General features: G+C 41.3%; 2 protein-coding genes across 5 annotated transcripts in view; one reads left to right on the top strand and one right to left on the bottom strand.

Annotated features, from left to right (window-relative positions):
- Window positions 1-867: 867 nt before the first annotated feature.
- The window catches only part of LOC118427278, a 28,121-nt gene continuing 16,610 nt past the window's right edge, over window positions 868-12,378 (bottom strand). For both annotated transcript variants that reach the window (XM_035836963.1, XM_035836964.1), the window contains exons 4-15: window positions 11,444-11,586; window positions 10,752-10,869; window positions 9,879-10,027; window positions 8,912-9,062; window positions 7,762-7,938; window positions 7,064-7,151; window positions 6,002-6,144; window positions 4,923-5,323; window positions 4,319-4,363; window positions 3,396-3,505; window positions 2,604-2,847; window positions 868-2,071 (exon numbers count right to left, since the gene is read on the bottom strand). In XM_035836963.1, coding sequence (XP_035692856.1) covers window positions 1,964-2,071; window positions 2,604-2,847; window positions 3,396-3,505; window positions 4,319-4,363; window positions 4,923-5,323; window positions 6,002-6,144; window positions 7,064-7,151; window positions 7,762-7,938; window positions 8,912-9,062; window positions 9,879-10,027; window positions 10,752-10,869; window positions 11,444-11,586 — 1,877 coding nt within the window. In that variant the 3' untranslated portion in view covers window positions 868-1,963. The remainder of the gene's footprint in view (window positions 2,072-2,603; window positions 2,848-3,395; window positions 3,506-4,318; window positions 4,364-4,922; window positions 5,324-6,001; window positions 6,145-7,063; window positions 7,152-7,761; window positions 7,939-8,911; window positions 9,063-9,878; window positions 10,028-10,751; window positions 10,870-11,443; window positions 11,587-12,378) is intronic.
- Window positions 12,004-12,378, top strand: part of LOC118427279 (peroxynitrite isomerase THAP4-like) — a 3,600-nt gene continuing 3,225 nt past the window's right edge. For 2 of the 3 annotated variants that reach the window (XM_035836967.1, XM_035836965.1), the window contains exon 1: window positions 12,004-12,256. In XM_035836967.1, the coding sequence (XP_035692860.1) occupies window positions 12,046-12,256 (211 nt within the window). In that variant the 5' untranslated portion in view covers window positions 12,004-12,045. The remainder of the gene's footprint in view (window positions 12,257-12,378) is intronic. The other variant, XM_035836968.1, reaches the window with a different exon arrangement.

The raw sequence follows: 12,378 nt of genomic DNA, 5'->3' as shown, positions 1-12,378 counted from the left end.
CATCAAGCTAAGATTCAGGGATAAAATTATATCTGTGGGCAATTAGTTCTAATTAGTTCCTTGTAATACGTTGTATGAAATATTGCAGTTCTTCTGACCGCAAAGTTTGTTTTTCGAAGCAGTATTAGATTATGCAACATTGTTGTATTACATACAAAGTAAAAGAACAAACAGGATAAGTAAAGAGACAAGTATGAATTTCCTGTTAATGAATCTTTTTACTTCCAGAAAATAGTGATACAGTGATTTTCTGAGGTCCGTACAATGTGACAACGATACTTGTACCACAGAATTTGTTTCCATTTTAACTTTAATCTGAATATTCAAAGCAAGAAGTGAACCATCTTGTGACCTAACTTCCATTTTTTTCACAAATATGTTGCTTTGTCACAAGTGCTACTAATCACAAGAATACTGAAATCACTATAACAAAGTGATACAAACTTTATACTTAGTAAACATTGTCTATTGCTATTATGTACAAGCAGTTAAAAAGTTCAATTTGTTGCCTCATTTTGGCACAAGAAGAACAGAAAAATTACATAAGTTCAAAACCATGAAATGCAAGTTCTCTAACTTATGTTATTCACAACAACAGCAAACCTATGAAGTCCATTTGTTGTCATGTATTAATTAATATTCAATGATTTACATTCGTCAAGACCTTATTATAAAGATCCACACCAACATGTACATTTCTCGTGCTCGTTTTTGGCAAACTTGCAACAAGATTAATTCAGACCCACAAGAAATGCTTGCATCACGTGGGGGACTTAGCACTGTGAATCCCGTTTGTCAATATTCATTCTCATACGCAAAACCTCGCCCAGGGTCTATACTATATTACTGAGGCTTTGCTTAATTGGGCTGAGGTTTCCACTCTAAATGTTTAAATTTCTAATGGTAAGGGCGATTCTCTGATTAACTGACAGCTAGCTATAGACACTTTATGCACACATTGAATGCAATGAACATACATCTAGCATCTGTTTAAATGCGTTCAAATGTTGATTGAAATAATGTACAATCCCCTTGTGACATAAGCAATTTTTGTGGGCCAGCATTCATCTATTACGTTCCTCCCCTTTTTGTGCTATAGCTTCATTAAGGTTTCATAGGAAATTTCCAATCCGGAAGAAATTGTGCAAGTGTTGTAGGATTGTGGCAAATCATTTAAAAGCGCTCCCCGAAAGGAATTAAGTATTAAACTTTTGGGGCATTATTAAAGACCTACATGTCTGGCTTCAAAGTGCTTTAAAGTAGTCATAGTACGTGCATTTAAGCTTTAACAAAAACAAAACAATATCAATGCAACAGGGCTTTAAAAGATCGACTTACCAAGTGTTATAATATTACTATACAGCCAAAATAAATGACCGCCTCTACATAAGGACCTCCAATAGCAAATGCGACCACTTTTCGGTGGTGCCCATTTTTTCCCATTTTCACAAACATTAAGAATCTTGACCACCTGTTCATATAGTCCAGACTTTAAAGGTCCCAAGAGTATTCTTCTTGTGAATTTTTGACAGTACATGTGTAGACTATTCGATCAGAAAGACCGAAATTTGCTTGTTGGGGCGGACAAAAATTTCACCTCATCTGTCTAAAAATCTCCACCACATGACATGAAACTAAAAAAAATAATATTTCTTAAGCTTGAAATTACAGATTTAACAGCGAAAATCAACAACATGGGCTCCCAACCAGTGCAAGGGACAGAAAAAATTACGACCCTGATCAAATATAGATGCTGCTGTGAGGCAATTGTCACCACTTTTCAGTGGTCCCTTAGAAGATTATTTTTCCCGTTGACACAAGTATAATCCTCTCCATAGGTAAGAATCCTCTCTTTAGTGACCACATGGCCACATATCCATCCCCTGAGTGGTCTTCATAGGCAGTTTTGACAGTTCATACTAAACTACTCCATCGAAAGTTCAGACGCTGTTGTGATGCAGACTTAGGATCCTGGTTGTCTTCGCAGTACCATTGAGAAGATGACTTCCACGTAAGGCTCCGGACAGCAGGTGTAGTAAACCACCTTACGGGATGCACTGGTGGATATGACCTGTGGGGACCGATTGTTAGTGTTATTATATTTAATTGGGTCTTTCTTCTTCTGTCGAACTCAGAGTATAATGCTTGATAGAGGCATAATACAGTGTTCTTGCCAGGCAAGCACTTTGATTTGAAACTCAGATGGACATCTGAGAAAAAGCATCTCAATGAAAATGATAATTCTTACAGTGAATGATGGATAAAATTAGATGAATGGAATATAACCCTAGTTTACCTTTTATCTGAGGGCCAACCTATATCTGTTGTTTTTAAAAACTGTAAATGTATATCATCATCAAGTCTACCGGCGGTAGTTTTAAACTGCAATATTTTCAATGTTTGCTGTTTGAAACCACCATCCGTCAACTTGGTATGCATACATACCCCATTTTTTAAGAAAAAAAAACGAATATAGGTTACCCCTCGGATAAAGGTGAACTAGCATTATAAAACGCAACAGTGAATTCTTGAAGACACAGAATTTTAAACTTTCAGCTATACAGGTAATAATTTTATATCAGAGGAGTGCAAAATCTTCAAACCTTCAAGTGTCTGTCTGTTTGAAAGGCGGACGTATCCATGGTGTCGTCCCTATTCTTCACATCCAGGGAGAACCCGCTGTAAGTCCAAGATCCTAGGCTCATGGTGCAGTTCCACTCCTCCAATCCAGATGGCACTATTTCACAGCTAGTTTTGAGTGTCCAGGGAGTGACGTAGAGCACTTTTCCATCGTTGTTTAGGATAGCTTTTCCCATGATGGGAACATACGTGCTGTCTTGGTCTACACTGTAGGGTTGTAAAATGAACGTTGTTTGTTACTTTTACAGTACAAAGGCTTATTTTTATTTGAAGTGGCTATATTTACAATGTAGGTGAAGGTAAAAGAAAAGTGCCAAAAGCTTTTCTTGTGGTTGTCGAGTGGCTATCCACTCTATCTAGGGCACAATACTGGAAGGCAGAGCCCATCCTTCCTTCTGCTTTACCTCCCAAATAAAAGTCAGTGGCAGATTTTGTAAAGCCCCGTTTACAAATCAAGATTTTAGCCCGGCCGAGTTGTCAGCGAGCTCTAAATTACGAGGAGGTATGACCCTGATACCAACGAAGAAACTCTGCCATTTGTTCGTAGGCATCAGGTCCATGCCCCCTCGTAAGTTAGAACTCGCTGACACCTCGGCCGAGCTAAATTCTTGATTTGTAAACGGGGCTTTACACAGGCTTATACATACATGTAACATTATGGAAAACTTTCTTCCACCAAAAAATTTACAAATTTCAATGAGTCTCATTTTTTCTTGTTAGAAGAAGAAGGTTAAATACACTCCATCCAAACCGACCTTCTGTAGTTTGTGATGTCAGGAGTCCAGAGTTCCGTGACTGGGAAGCGGACGTCCGTAACGCCGCCATATTCCTCTGGGTCCCACAGAAAACTGTTGTCTGTCCATGACTGCAGGAAGAGTTAAGAAAGAATGCCACAATTAGATGGATATGCTCCAGAAGACTGTTAGAAAGAGTGTCATCTGAACAGCTTAGGTGTAGGCTAGGTGTATTACGTAATTGCAAAGAGAAGAGAAGAGACTCTGGAGCTATATTACGGCTGGATACCAGGCTAGATTTACACAGCCTTCGTGACATCTTGTGCTACAACAGACTCCGCTGGTATGTCCACGTGCAAAGAATGACCCATGACAACTGACCAAGAAAGGTCATGAACTTATCTGTAGTGGGCCAGAATTCTTGTGGTTGCCCTAAGAGGGGATGGGTTGACAACGTCAAGGAAGATATCCGAAAACTGAACTTTTGCAAAAAGGCAACCTCCTTGACAGAGGCGGATGGGGATCAGCAATCACACTTAAACGACATCCTGCAACATCTAACCCTTGCAAGACACGGAACAACGGACGCTAAACTGGATAGTGAGTGAGTGAGTGAGTGGTTACTCCTCCAAGTGTTCATTCTAGAAATGACATGGAGTATTGGATCTGGGTTCCCATCCAAAAAAATGTTAACACAGTAGAAGCCAGTTAATTGCACAATGGATTAACGCACACTTCTGTTAACTGCATGGAATCCCAAACCAGGTCCAGCTGGATAACCGTATTATTGCACCAGCCGGATGATTGCACAAAATACGCTGGTAAATAGGCTGTGCAATTAAACGCCTTCTACTTTATATACATTGAGATAGGGCAGTGTCTTATTGAATTTACATAATACAGTCATGTAAATTGGCTGTGAAGTTATGAGATTTCTTTCTTACCATAGTGAGCCATGTGTGGATGTGCAAGATGTCCCTCTCTTTGTCCTGTGAAAATAAAACGTAGAAGGTTTGACTTACGTGCCAAACTTAGTCAGCATACTATTAGTAATCTCCAAGCAAGATCTATCCTATTGATATCAGGGTTTGAACACATATCCTTAAGTTTTATCTCCATTGATTTGCAAAGCTTCTGATGAAACATTTGATTCCTAAAATAATACAGGATGCAAGAATCAAAATGTTAGAATGGGGATGGGACATTCCATCCTTCGTCAAAGCAATTGTTGATGTGAAACAGAGCAAGAATAGGATAGATTCCAGCAGTGCTCTAGCCAACCTGACATTTTCAATGGAAATCCTGTTGAAGGTGCAATCATGCAAAGGGGTCCAGGGAATTCCCCACCTGGAAATTCTTTTTAATTTTGACCCTCTGAAATGCTATTTCCTGCATTTTGAGGCACAAATTTTGCTGGTAGACTCAGCTTGGTTCAATTAATATCTTTACATGCTGATTTTTTGCATTCTCTAGCAGCAAAATTCCGTCAAAGGATGGAAGGATGGGCGCTGGCTAGAACCCTGGATTCCAGGCTTGACTTCCACTCACCAAGTCAAGAATTTTCTGCGCCGACATCCCCAGTTCCACCAGAACTGGTTTATCTGCTTCGGTTTGCGGGATCACCGCCTTGTCATAACTCGACATCAGGTCGCGTCGAAGTCTCATCGCTGACATCATGTTCCCACCTCCGCCCATGCTTCGGGATGGCTTCTCTGGCTGCAGTTTGCTCATCGTCGTTGGCACTGGCTCTGCCATTGTTGTTGTTGTTGTGGTTGTTGTTGTAATGAGTGGTGTTGTAGTAGAAGGTGGTACAGTAGTCTTTTCGGTTGTTGTTGTCGTCGTAGGAGGTAGTGTTGTAGTTTTGGTTGTAGTTGTAGTTGTCGGCAGCTCTGTGGTGGTCTTCTGAGTTGTTGTGGTGGTTTGAGGTAGAGTTGTGGTCGGCAGTTTGGCTGGGATAAAGAATAAATCCAAGAAATGGGATGAAAATTGTTTTACAGGTTATAAGTAAGTGTTTTTGCCTTTTGAATTTCTTTGTAAAAAAAACTGCATGTGAAAAATATTACAACTGCTAAGCATATTGTATGATGCAAATTAGTTAACCCATGGCCATATTTACACCTGGGTGAAGTGACTTTCCTAAGGGCACAAGATTGGGAACATGACCGGATTTGAACCCAGGACCTCTTACTCACATGACCCCACACAAGTGCCATTTTGTACTTTCTGTATATTTTATGTTGTTGCATTTCACTCTATTTCGTTTCATTTCACACTTTCTGTACACCCCTTTGTACAGGTACATAGACTGAAAACCTTGTTGTAGATGAAGCCGTTTGGGTCAGTATAACTCATGCAAATTGTAATATAACCAGTTTGATGACTTTGACGCCAATGTGTCACCAGGGCTGTCCCAAAAATCTTCATGCCATGTCTTAACTTCATGCCATGAAATTGATAAAAAAAGTACGTTGGTAACCTTGAAATGGCGGATCTCACAACGAAAATCAACAACATGGGCTTCAAAACATTGGGACAGAAAAAGACTCAAAGCTGGAGACAGCTAAAGGATGGTTATGGACTTAAACCACATTGTCGGATACACTGTCTGAAAGTTTTCAACCCCTCACCAGTTGTGGGTCCTGTGACCTTGTCGTAGATGAAGCTGGTTGGGTCGGATGAACCCGCGGCCTGGTCCTGGCAGGTTTCGTACTTGGGATAACAGCTTCCCTCTGAGTACATGAAGGCCGCACAGTCCTCCTCATCTGTGCACCTGGGCAGGGCGAAACAAGTGAAAGTTAGTCTCAAGACAGTTTTAGCAAGTGAAAGTTAGGAACAAGGAAATCAAAATGATACGACTCATTGCTGTGAGAAGCTTTCATACGGTATCCACCATATTGCTTCAGCTCTGAAGGGTCATGTGACCTGAGGGTTGGAGGTCACACTCTCTCAGGTCACGTGACTGGACGAGGGTATTTTAGAGGGGGGAGTTGGTGTTGGCCCTGGTTCTGGTTCAGCATGGGAGAAAGGGGGCCTGGTCTGAAGCTAATCTTCCACTAGTCATGACAGAGAAGACAGATGCTTATTTGTACAGTATTTACAGGTAAATTGTACTTGCCAATAGGAAACTCTTTTCAGCTGTAGACCACATAACAACCTAAACTGTTAAAGACTTGGACCCTTTTCTGTGGTGTACATATCAGGATTCGAACTCAGGACTTTCTAGGAGATGAAAGTTTGGTGATTTTCACCGAGCTTGAGACACTCACAGTGCTAGCCTGGTATCCAGCCATATTGTAGCTCCTGAATCTCTTCTGTCCTCTCTGCAACTATTTGAGAGGACAGAAGAGACTCGGGAGCTATAATACAGCTGGATGCCAGGCTATCGCAGTGCATCGTGGGCTAGTGGAAGGTAATACATAACTGCTTCTGCAACTGATGGTCAACGGTCCAAATCCCGGCTATTGACTCCCTCACTCAACGTGCAATTTCTACTGGAAAGAGTTACATCCCTTTGGACCTATGGTCCATTCTAACCATTCCCCTTGTGATGGATTGCTAGCCACTAGACACTAGACACTATCACACATAAATACACAGTGACCTGAATATGGATTGCTAGACACTAGACACTATCACACATGATACACAGTGACCTGAAGGTTAAAGGTTAGAGGTCAAAGGTTACTGACCTCCTTGCGCACTCCTCCAGGATGATTCCATTGCCGTAGAGAGTCCAGATCTCGTTCCCAGGGCAGTCTCCGACCCTACCCTCGTATCCTGTTATATCATTAAAATGTCGGAAGAAGATTTGGTCAGCGCAAATATTGAATGTGAACAACATTGCATTGGCTATTCCGCGGAAGAGACCAGCAAAGGAAAATACATGTATTAAAAGACAAAGATGAAGATGCAAAAGAGAAACAAAGAAAAAAAAGGAAACACATACAATAGAGAGAAAGAAAAGCACAAAAAAAATGAAAAACAAAAAAGATAGAAAGAAACGATGAAAGGTAATCCAAACAATAGAAAGAACAGAAAGCAAAAAAAGAGAGAATAAGAATGAAACAAAAAATACAGAAGGCAAGCAGACTGCTGGCTTACATATTTGTCTTTTTTTTTTTTAAATCAGGTTTGTAGGGCCTGATGTTACCATCATGAAGATGAAGAGTGGCCCAGCTATAACTGTAGCAGCATCTCTTCTCCCTAAGTCAGAAACATCAAGCTTAAGCAAGCTTGACTTCACTGACCCAATAGGCAAAGCAGGGGTTACAAGGCTGCTCGGGAAATTCCCTACCCCATTTTGGCTGGAATGGTTTGATCCGCTAACATCGCACCATCGCACAGGACAGAGGACAGGTGACTGACTGTACAGAAAGGACAAGCTTACCTGGTACAGGGGGTGCCTCAATGTCTTCTGGGCCCCTCTCCGGCGCTTTGAGGCAAAGACTGCGGTCAAGACCAAGACTGCCAGGTTCATTCTCCCAAGGAGGTCCTTGATTCTCCTCCGGGAACTTGGAACAGTCCAGGTTCTCCGGCCATGGGAACCCAAACTTCATCATGAGACCTTTGGACAGGAAGTGAAGATGACATGAAGTGAAATTTCCGTATCTGTATCCTGTATCTACATGTATAGCCTGAGTATAACCGGTAACATACCAGCTTCTTTTTCTTTAAAGGCATGACTGATTTGCATTTTTCCCTGATAGACATTTCAGCCAGTCGTAGTGAGTCTATCAGCAAAATTTGCCCCAGAAAGTGCAGGAAATGGCTTTTCAGAGGGTCCAGATTTCAAAATTTCCCCGGACCTCCATTGCGACGCCTCGCGACTTTGGTGTCGGACATGGTGAAAATATGGCTCCTGTGGCGCTCGATGGTCCCACAATTACTAAAAAGAACCCCCCCAACCAAAATCCTGGCTACGGGCATGAACATACCAGCTATACTTCGACATAACACACCAGCTTCTGTACCTATAGAGCCAGTATAACCGCCCTTCGGCTTTACACACGCTGCGCCACAGCAGCTGTTTATATTACACCGAAGGACCCGTAGCACCTAACTTTTTACACGTCTATCTGCAAATGTTCTTAAAAACTATCCAGTGAAGATGCCTCTACTACTGTGCTTGTTTATAACAAATTCCACTCTACATTAGTTCTGGGAAAATACAAATTTTCATACATATCAATCCTATGTTCAACTTGGTAACTCCAGGAACTTGAAGGCATGACTATTTCTTGTTCTCGGTTGAGGTGTTATTAGACACTTATCAATCAGTATGTCCACCAGTTTATTGATCATTTTGTACGTCATGAAAGTCGTTCTAAGTCTGAACATTTTCCTTCTGCCTTCAGGTAGCTTTATGTAATCTATATTAATCTATATACTATGTAAAGTTTGATAGTGTTCTAATATATAACTTCCAATATTCGTACAAGTACCTGCAGGAAAATACGTTGGATACAACGTGAGTCCGCCGCCAGTCCTTTTATTTGTATCATTCCATATATTCTTCAATAAAAAAAAAAAGAACTGACCTTCGCAGCTCCCCCTAGCGGATTCGCACAGACTGCGGCATGGCGGGATGGGGCTTTCCAGTATGGTACACGGAGGCGTGTACACGAAACACAGGAACTCTTCTAGAACATCGGAACAGCCCATTTTCACAAGGGGGTAGTACTGGTGCACCTGGGGGAACACATCCCATTGGTTACTTTTCACTTAAAATAATAATAATGATAATAAGTTTATTGCAAATTGTTGCCAGAGGGCTAATTGCAAGTGACAAAAAGGACAGACAAATGAATAATAATGGCCATGTTTATTTCTTTTTATGGATGGCATCCTCTAGTATCCCCAAAGCTGATGCCAGGATGTGAATAAAAAAGTGGTCACATCTTCTTTGACTTACTTGGCATTTTATGACAGTAGTATTCACTTTTGAATATTTTTGTAAAACTAAGTACAGCATATATTTGCTCATTTTACAGCTGCTTTGTACGATATTTTTTGGGGGTCGAAAACATCTTTTTGGAAATGCATGAAATTTGATGCGTGCCTGGATGTCATCAATATGATCAAATCAAGGAGGTTGAAAAAGAATAGGCGTATTCTTTTTCAACCCCCTTGATCAAATCAACAATGGCATTATGCATATGGTGGAATCCTGGCAATATGGTTGTGGGCAACCAATTATTTCAAACCTGATGATGCTTTATGTATTGTACCATCATCTCCAGGGAATGCCTTGTCCCTTGAATATAAGCCCAGCTGAACTGACAGGTGAAACAACCAGAGGGGCGAGTAAGAACAGAAAGAAACAACATGCCCCCTACCGGGGATCGAACCGGGGTCGGCAGATCACAAGTCATGACCGCTATCATTGTCGCAACAAAAGCACTAGTGCCCTTGGGCAAGGACGATAGGCAGTACTTGAACACCACAGTTACACAGGTCTGACCAACACTGTTGAACTTTGTGAGGTTTTAGGTAATGTGCACCCACCTCCAGAGAGGCCTCATCCTGCTTGGTGTGGCCAAGGATGTTGGGAAAGACGGTCTCGTTGTACATCATGTTCTGGCAGAGGGGCACTGTCAGGGGTTCACACGAACTCTGCCGAGGCAACTCAGGCAGGTACTCAACCACTGGACGGTCTGGGAGAGAAAACAGTAATGGTTTAGGCAAAGCAGTTGTCCTTAACTCATCATCATATCTTGTTGCGCAAATGTGAGTTTGTAGTTTTCATCATTATGCTCATGAAAAGCATAGCTTTCTTGCAGTGGTATGTACCAAAGCAATGTATTTTCTCATAGCAAAAATAATATTAGGGGCAATACAACCTGATGACGGCATCCATATGGCCCCAAAAATCAGATTAAGAATTCTTTCATGCCCATCTATCAGTTTCAGTTTATTTATTTATCCAGGAAAATACATCGCCTACTGGCGTTTTTCAATACCTCCTGGGGGGCCGGGAGACCCCAACATAAAATAACACAAAAACACAACTGAGTCAAAATTGAAATCAAAGGTCAAACTTACATAAGTAATCGTCAGCTGTCAACTATTTACAATACAAATAACTCAAGATAACTTAATATAATAATGGTAATAATAATAACAATGATAACACATTCAGGCAGTGGATCAACTTAAAATCAAAGTAATGAAAAGTGGAATGAAAAGTGGAATTTGCATATCAATGTGTCGCTGGTCGGGCAGTGTTTGTTACAAAGTTGATTTGAAAATGAAAAATAACAGTAATAATATCAATATTCGTTATGGCTCAATTCTTGCTTAATTCATTAGGGAGTAAATAATGTAAGGTCAAAATGCCAACCTTTAAATCATAAGAATGAATAAGATGAACTATCATACCTTCCCATGGAGGCAGCTCCTTGTGCTCCACCTTGTGGTAGAACCAGCTGTGCTCGTCCACCCGAGTCGTGACCTCACAGCTGCGGTTCTTCGGGAAACACCGCTTGTTGAAGGGATCCTTTAAGGAAGAAAAAAACATTCGTAGTTTTGCTTGAGTGGTCACATCATCGTCCAATAGTTACATGACCTTACATAGTTGCAAACTGAAGGTATGCATGGATATTCTGTCTTCTATCAGAAAAGGGCTGTCTTTGATCTTTGATGCATATATATATATATATATATATATATATATATATATATATATATATATATATATATATATATATATATATATATATACATATATATATATATATCAAGGATCAAGTGTGTGTGTATACATATTATTCAACGTGCAACGTACTAGTAATTTCTAATTTTTCTAAACCAACCCAATTCAATCCAACCCAGTAGCCCGAAATAGTCAACAAGACATATACTAGTAATACAGATGATCGGAATCTACTAATCTCCAAGCAGATCCTATGGTGCCATAAGATACATCAAAGCTGGCCAAGGAGTATAGCCAGCCAAAGGAGTCAGATAGGCAAGCTCCTTGCTCCTATGCCTGCTTCACTCCTCTGCCAGCTTTTGATAATATCTTATGCTACCTTAGGATCTGCTTGAAGATTAGGAATCGACTACTGTACCTGAAAGTAGAGGAACCCCGCACAGTCGAAGTGCTCGTTGCATTTCTTGGCGCACTCCTCCAAGGACACCTCGAACAGCTGCAGGTGGGTCATGACGTCACCGGGACAGTCGCCCCACCGCTTGCTGTAACCCGACACCTCGCCTGTCAAAACACAGCCATATAAGGTGTTTGCACTCACGTGACTGTGGCGTAGGTATTGTCAGCCATGATGGCTGGTCAAACTCGGAAGTTACCTGGTGAATTCAAATCATGTCTCCAGGACCCGTCATTCCGTCCTAGGACGGAAATTTACTTGTTGGAAAGGACAAAAAATTACCCCATCCGGCCCCAAAGTCTGAGCTTCATGACATAGAATTGATGAAAATGTGTTTTCATAAGCTTAAAATTTTACAAAGAAAATCAACAACATTGGCTCCAAAACAATGAGAGGGATGGAACAAAAGACACAAAATTAAAGCTGGAGATAGCCCTGGGTCCGACTCGCATGTACACGTAATAATACGAGCGATCGCGCTGACGTCACGGTTACGTCACGTGACGTCATGGTAGGCAAAAAGCTGCTGGTGGGCGAGGAGGGTTCAGCCCGCGGGAAACGCAAACATGCCGACCAGTTGTTGTGCGCTGAATTGTACTAACCGGAAGGATAAAGGCAGTAGAAAGAAGTTTTTTAGAATCCCTGCGGAACCAGGACGAAGGGCTGCATGGCTTAGAGCCTTAAAAAGGTCAGATTTTGAGCAGGGAAAGAAAAACCCGACCGCGGCGTGGACACCACGAGGCCACGAGAGAGTGTGCAGCGACCATTTCATCTCAGGTTTGTGATCTATATGTTTTATATTTTGTTGTTGTCCCCCTTGCATAAATACATTTTTCGTGATGTAATAGTGTACTTTTCGTTACACATCTGCGGAAAGCTTAAGTAAGTTTTGTCGCTGA

This window comes from Branchiostoma floridae, chromosome 12 (genome assembly GCF_000003815.2).
Source record: "Branchiostoma floridae strain S238N-H82 chromosome 12, Bfl_VNyyK, whole genome shotgun sequence".
In the NCBI taxonomy this organism is placed as follows: Eukaryota; Metazoa; Chordata; class Leptocardii; order Amphioxiformes; family Branchiostomatidae; genus Branchiostoma; species Branchiostoma floridae.
Note: the sequence above shows the minus strand (reverse complement) of the source record. Positions and strands in the feature narration are given on the sequence as shown.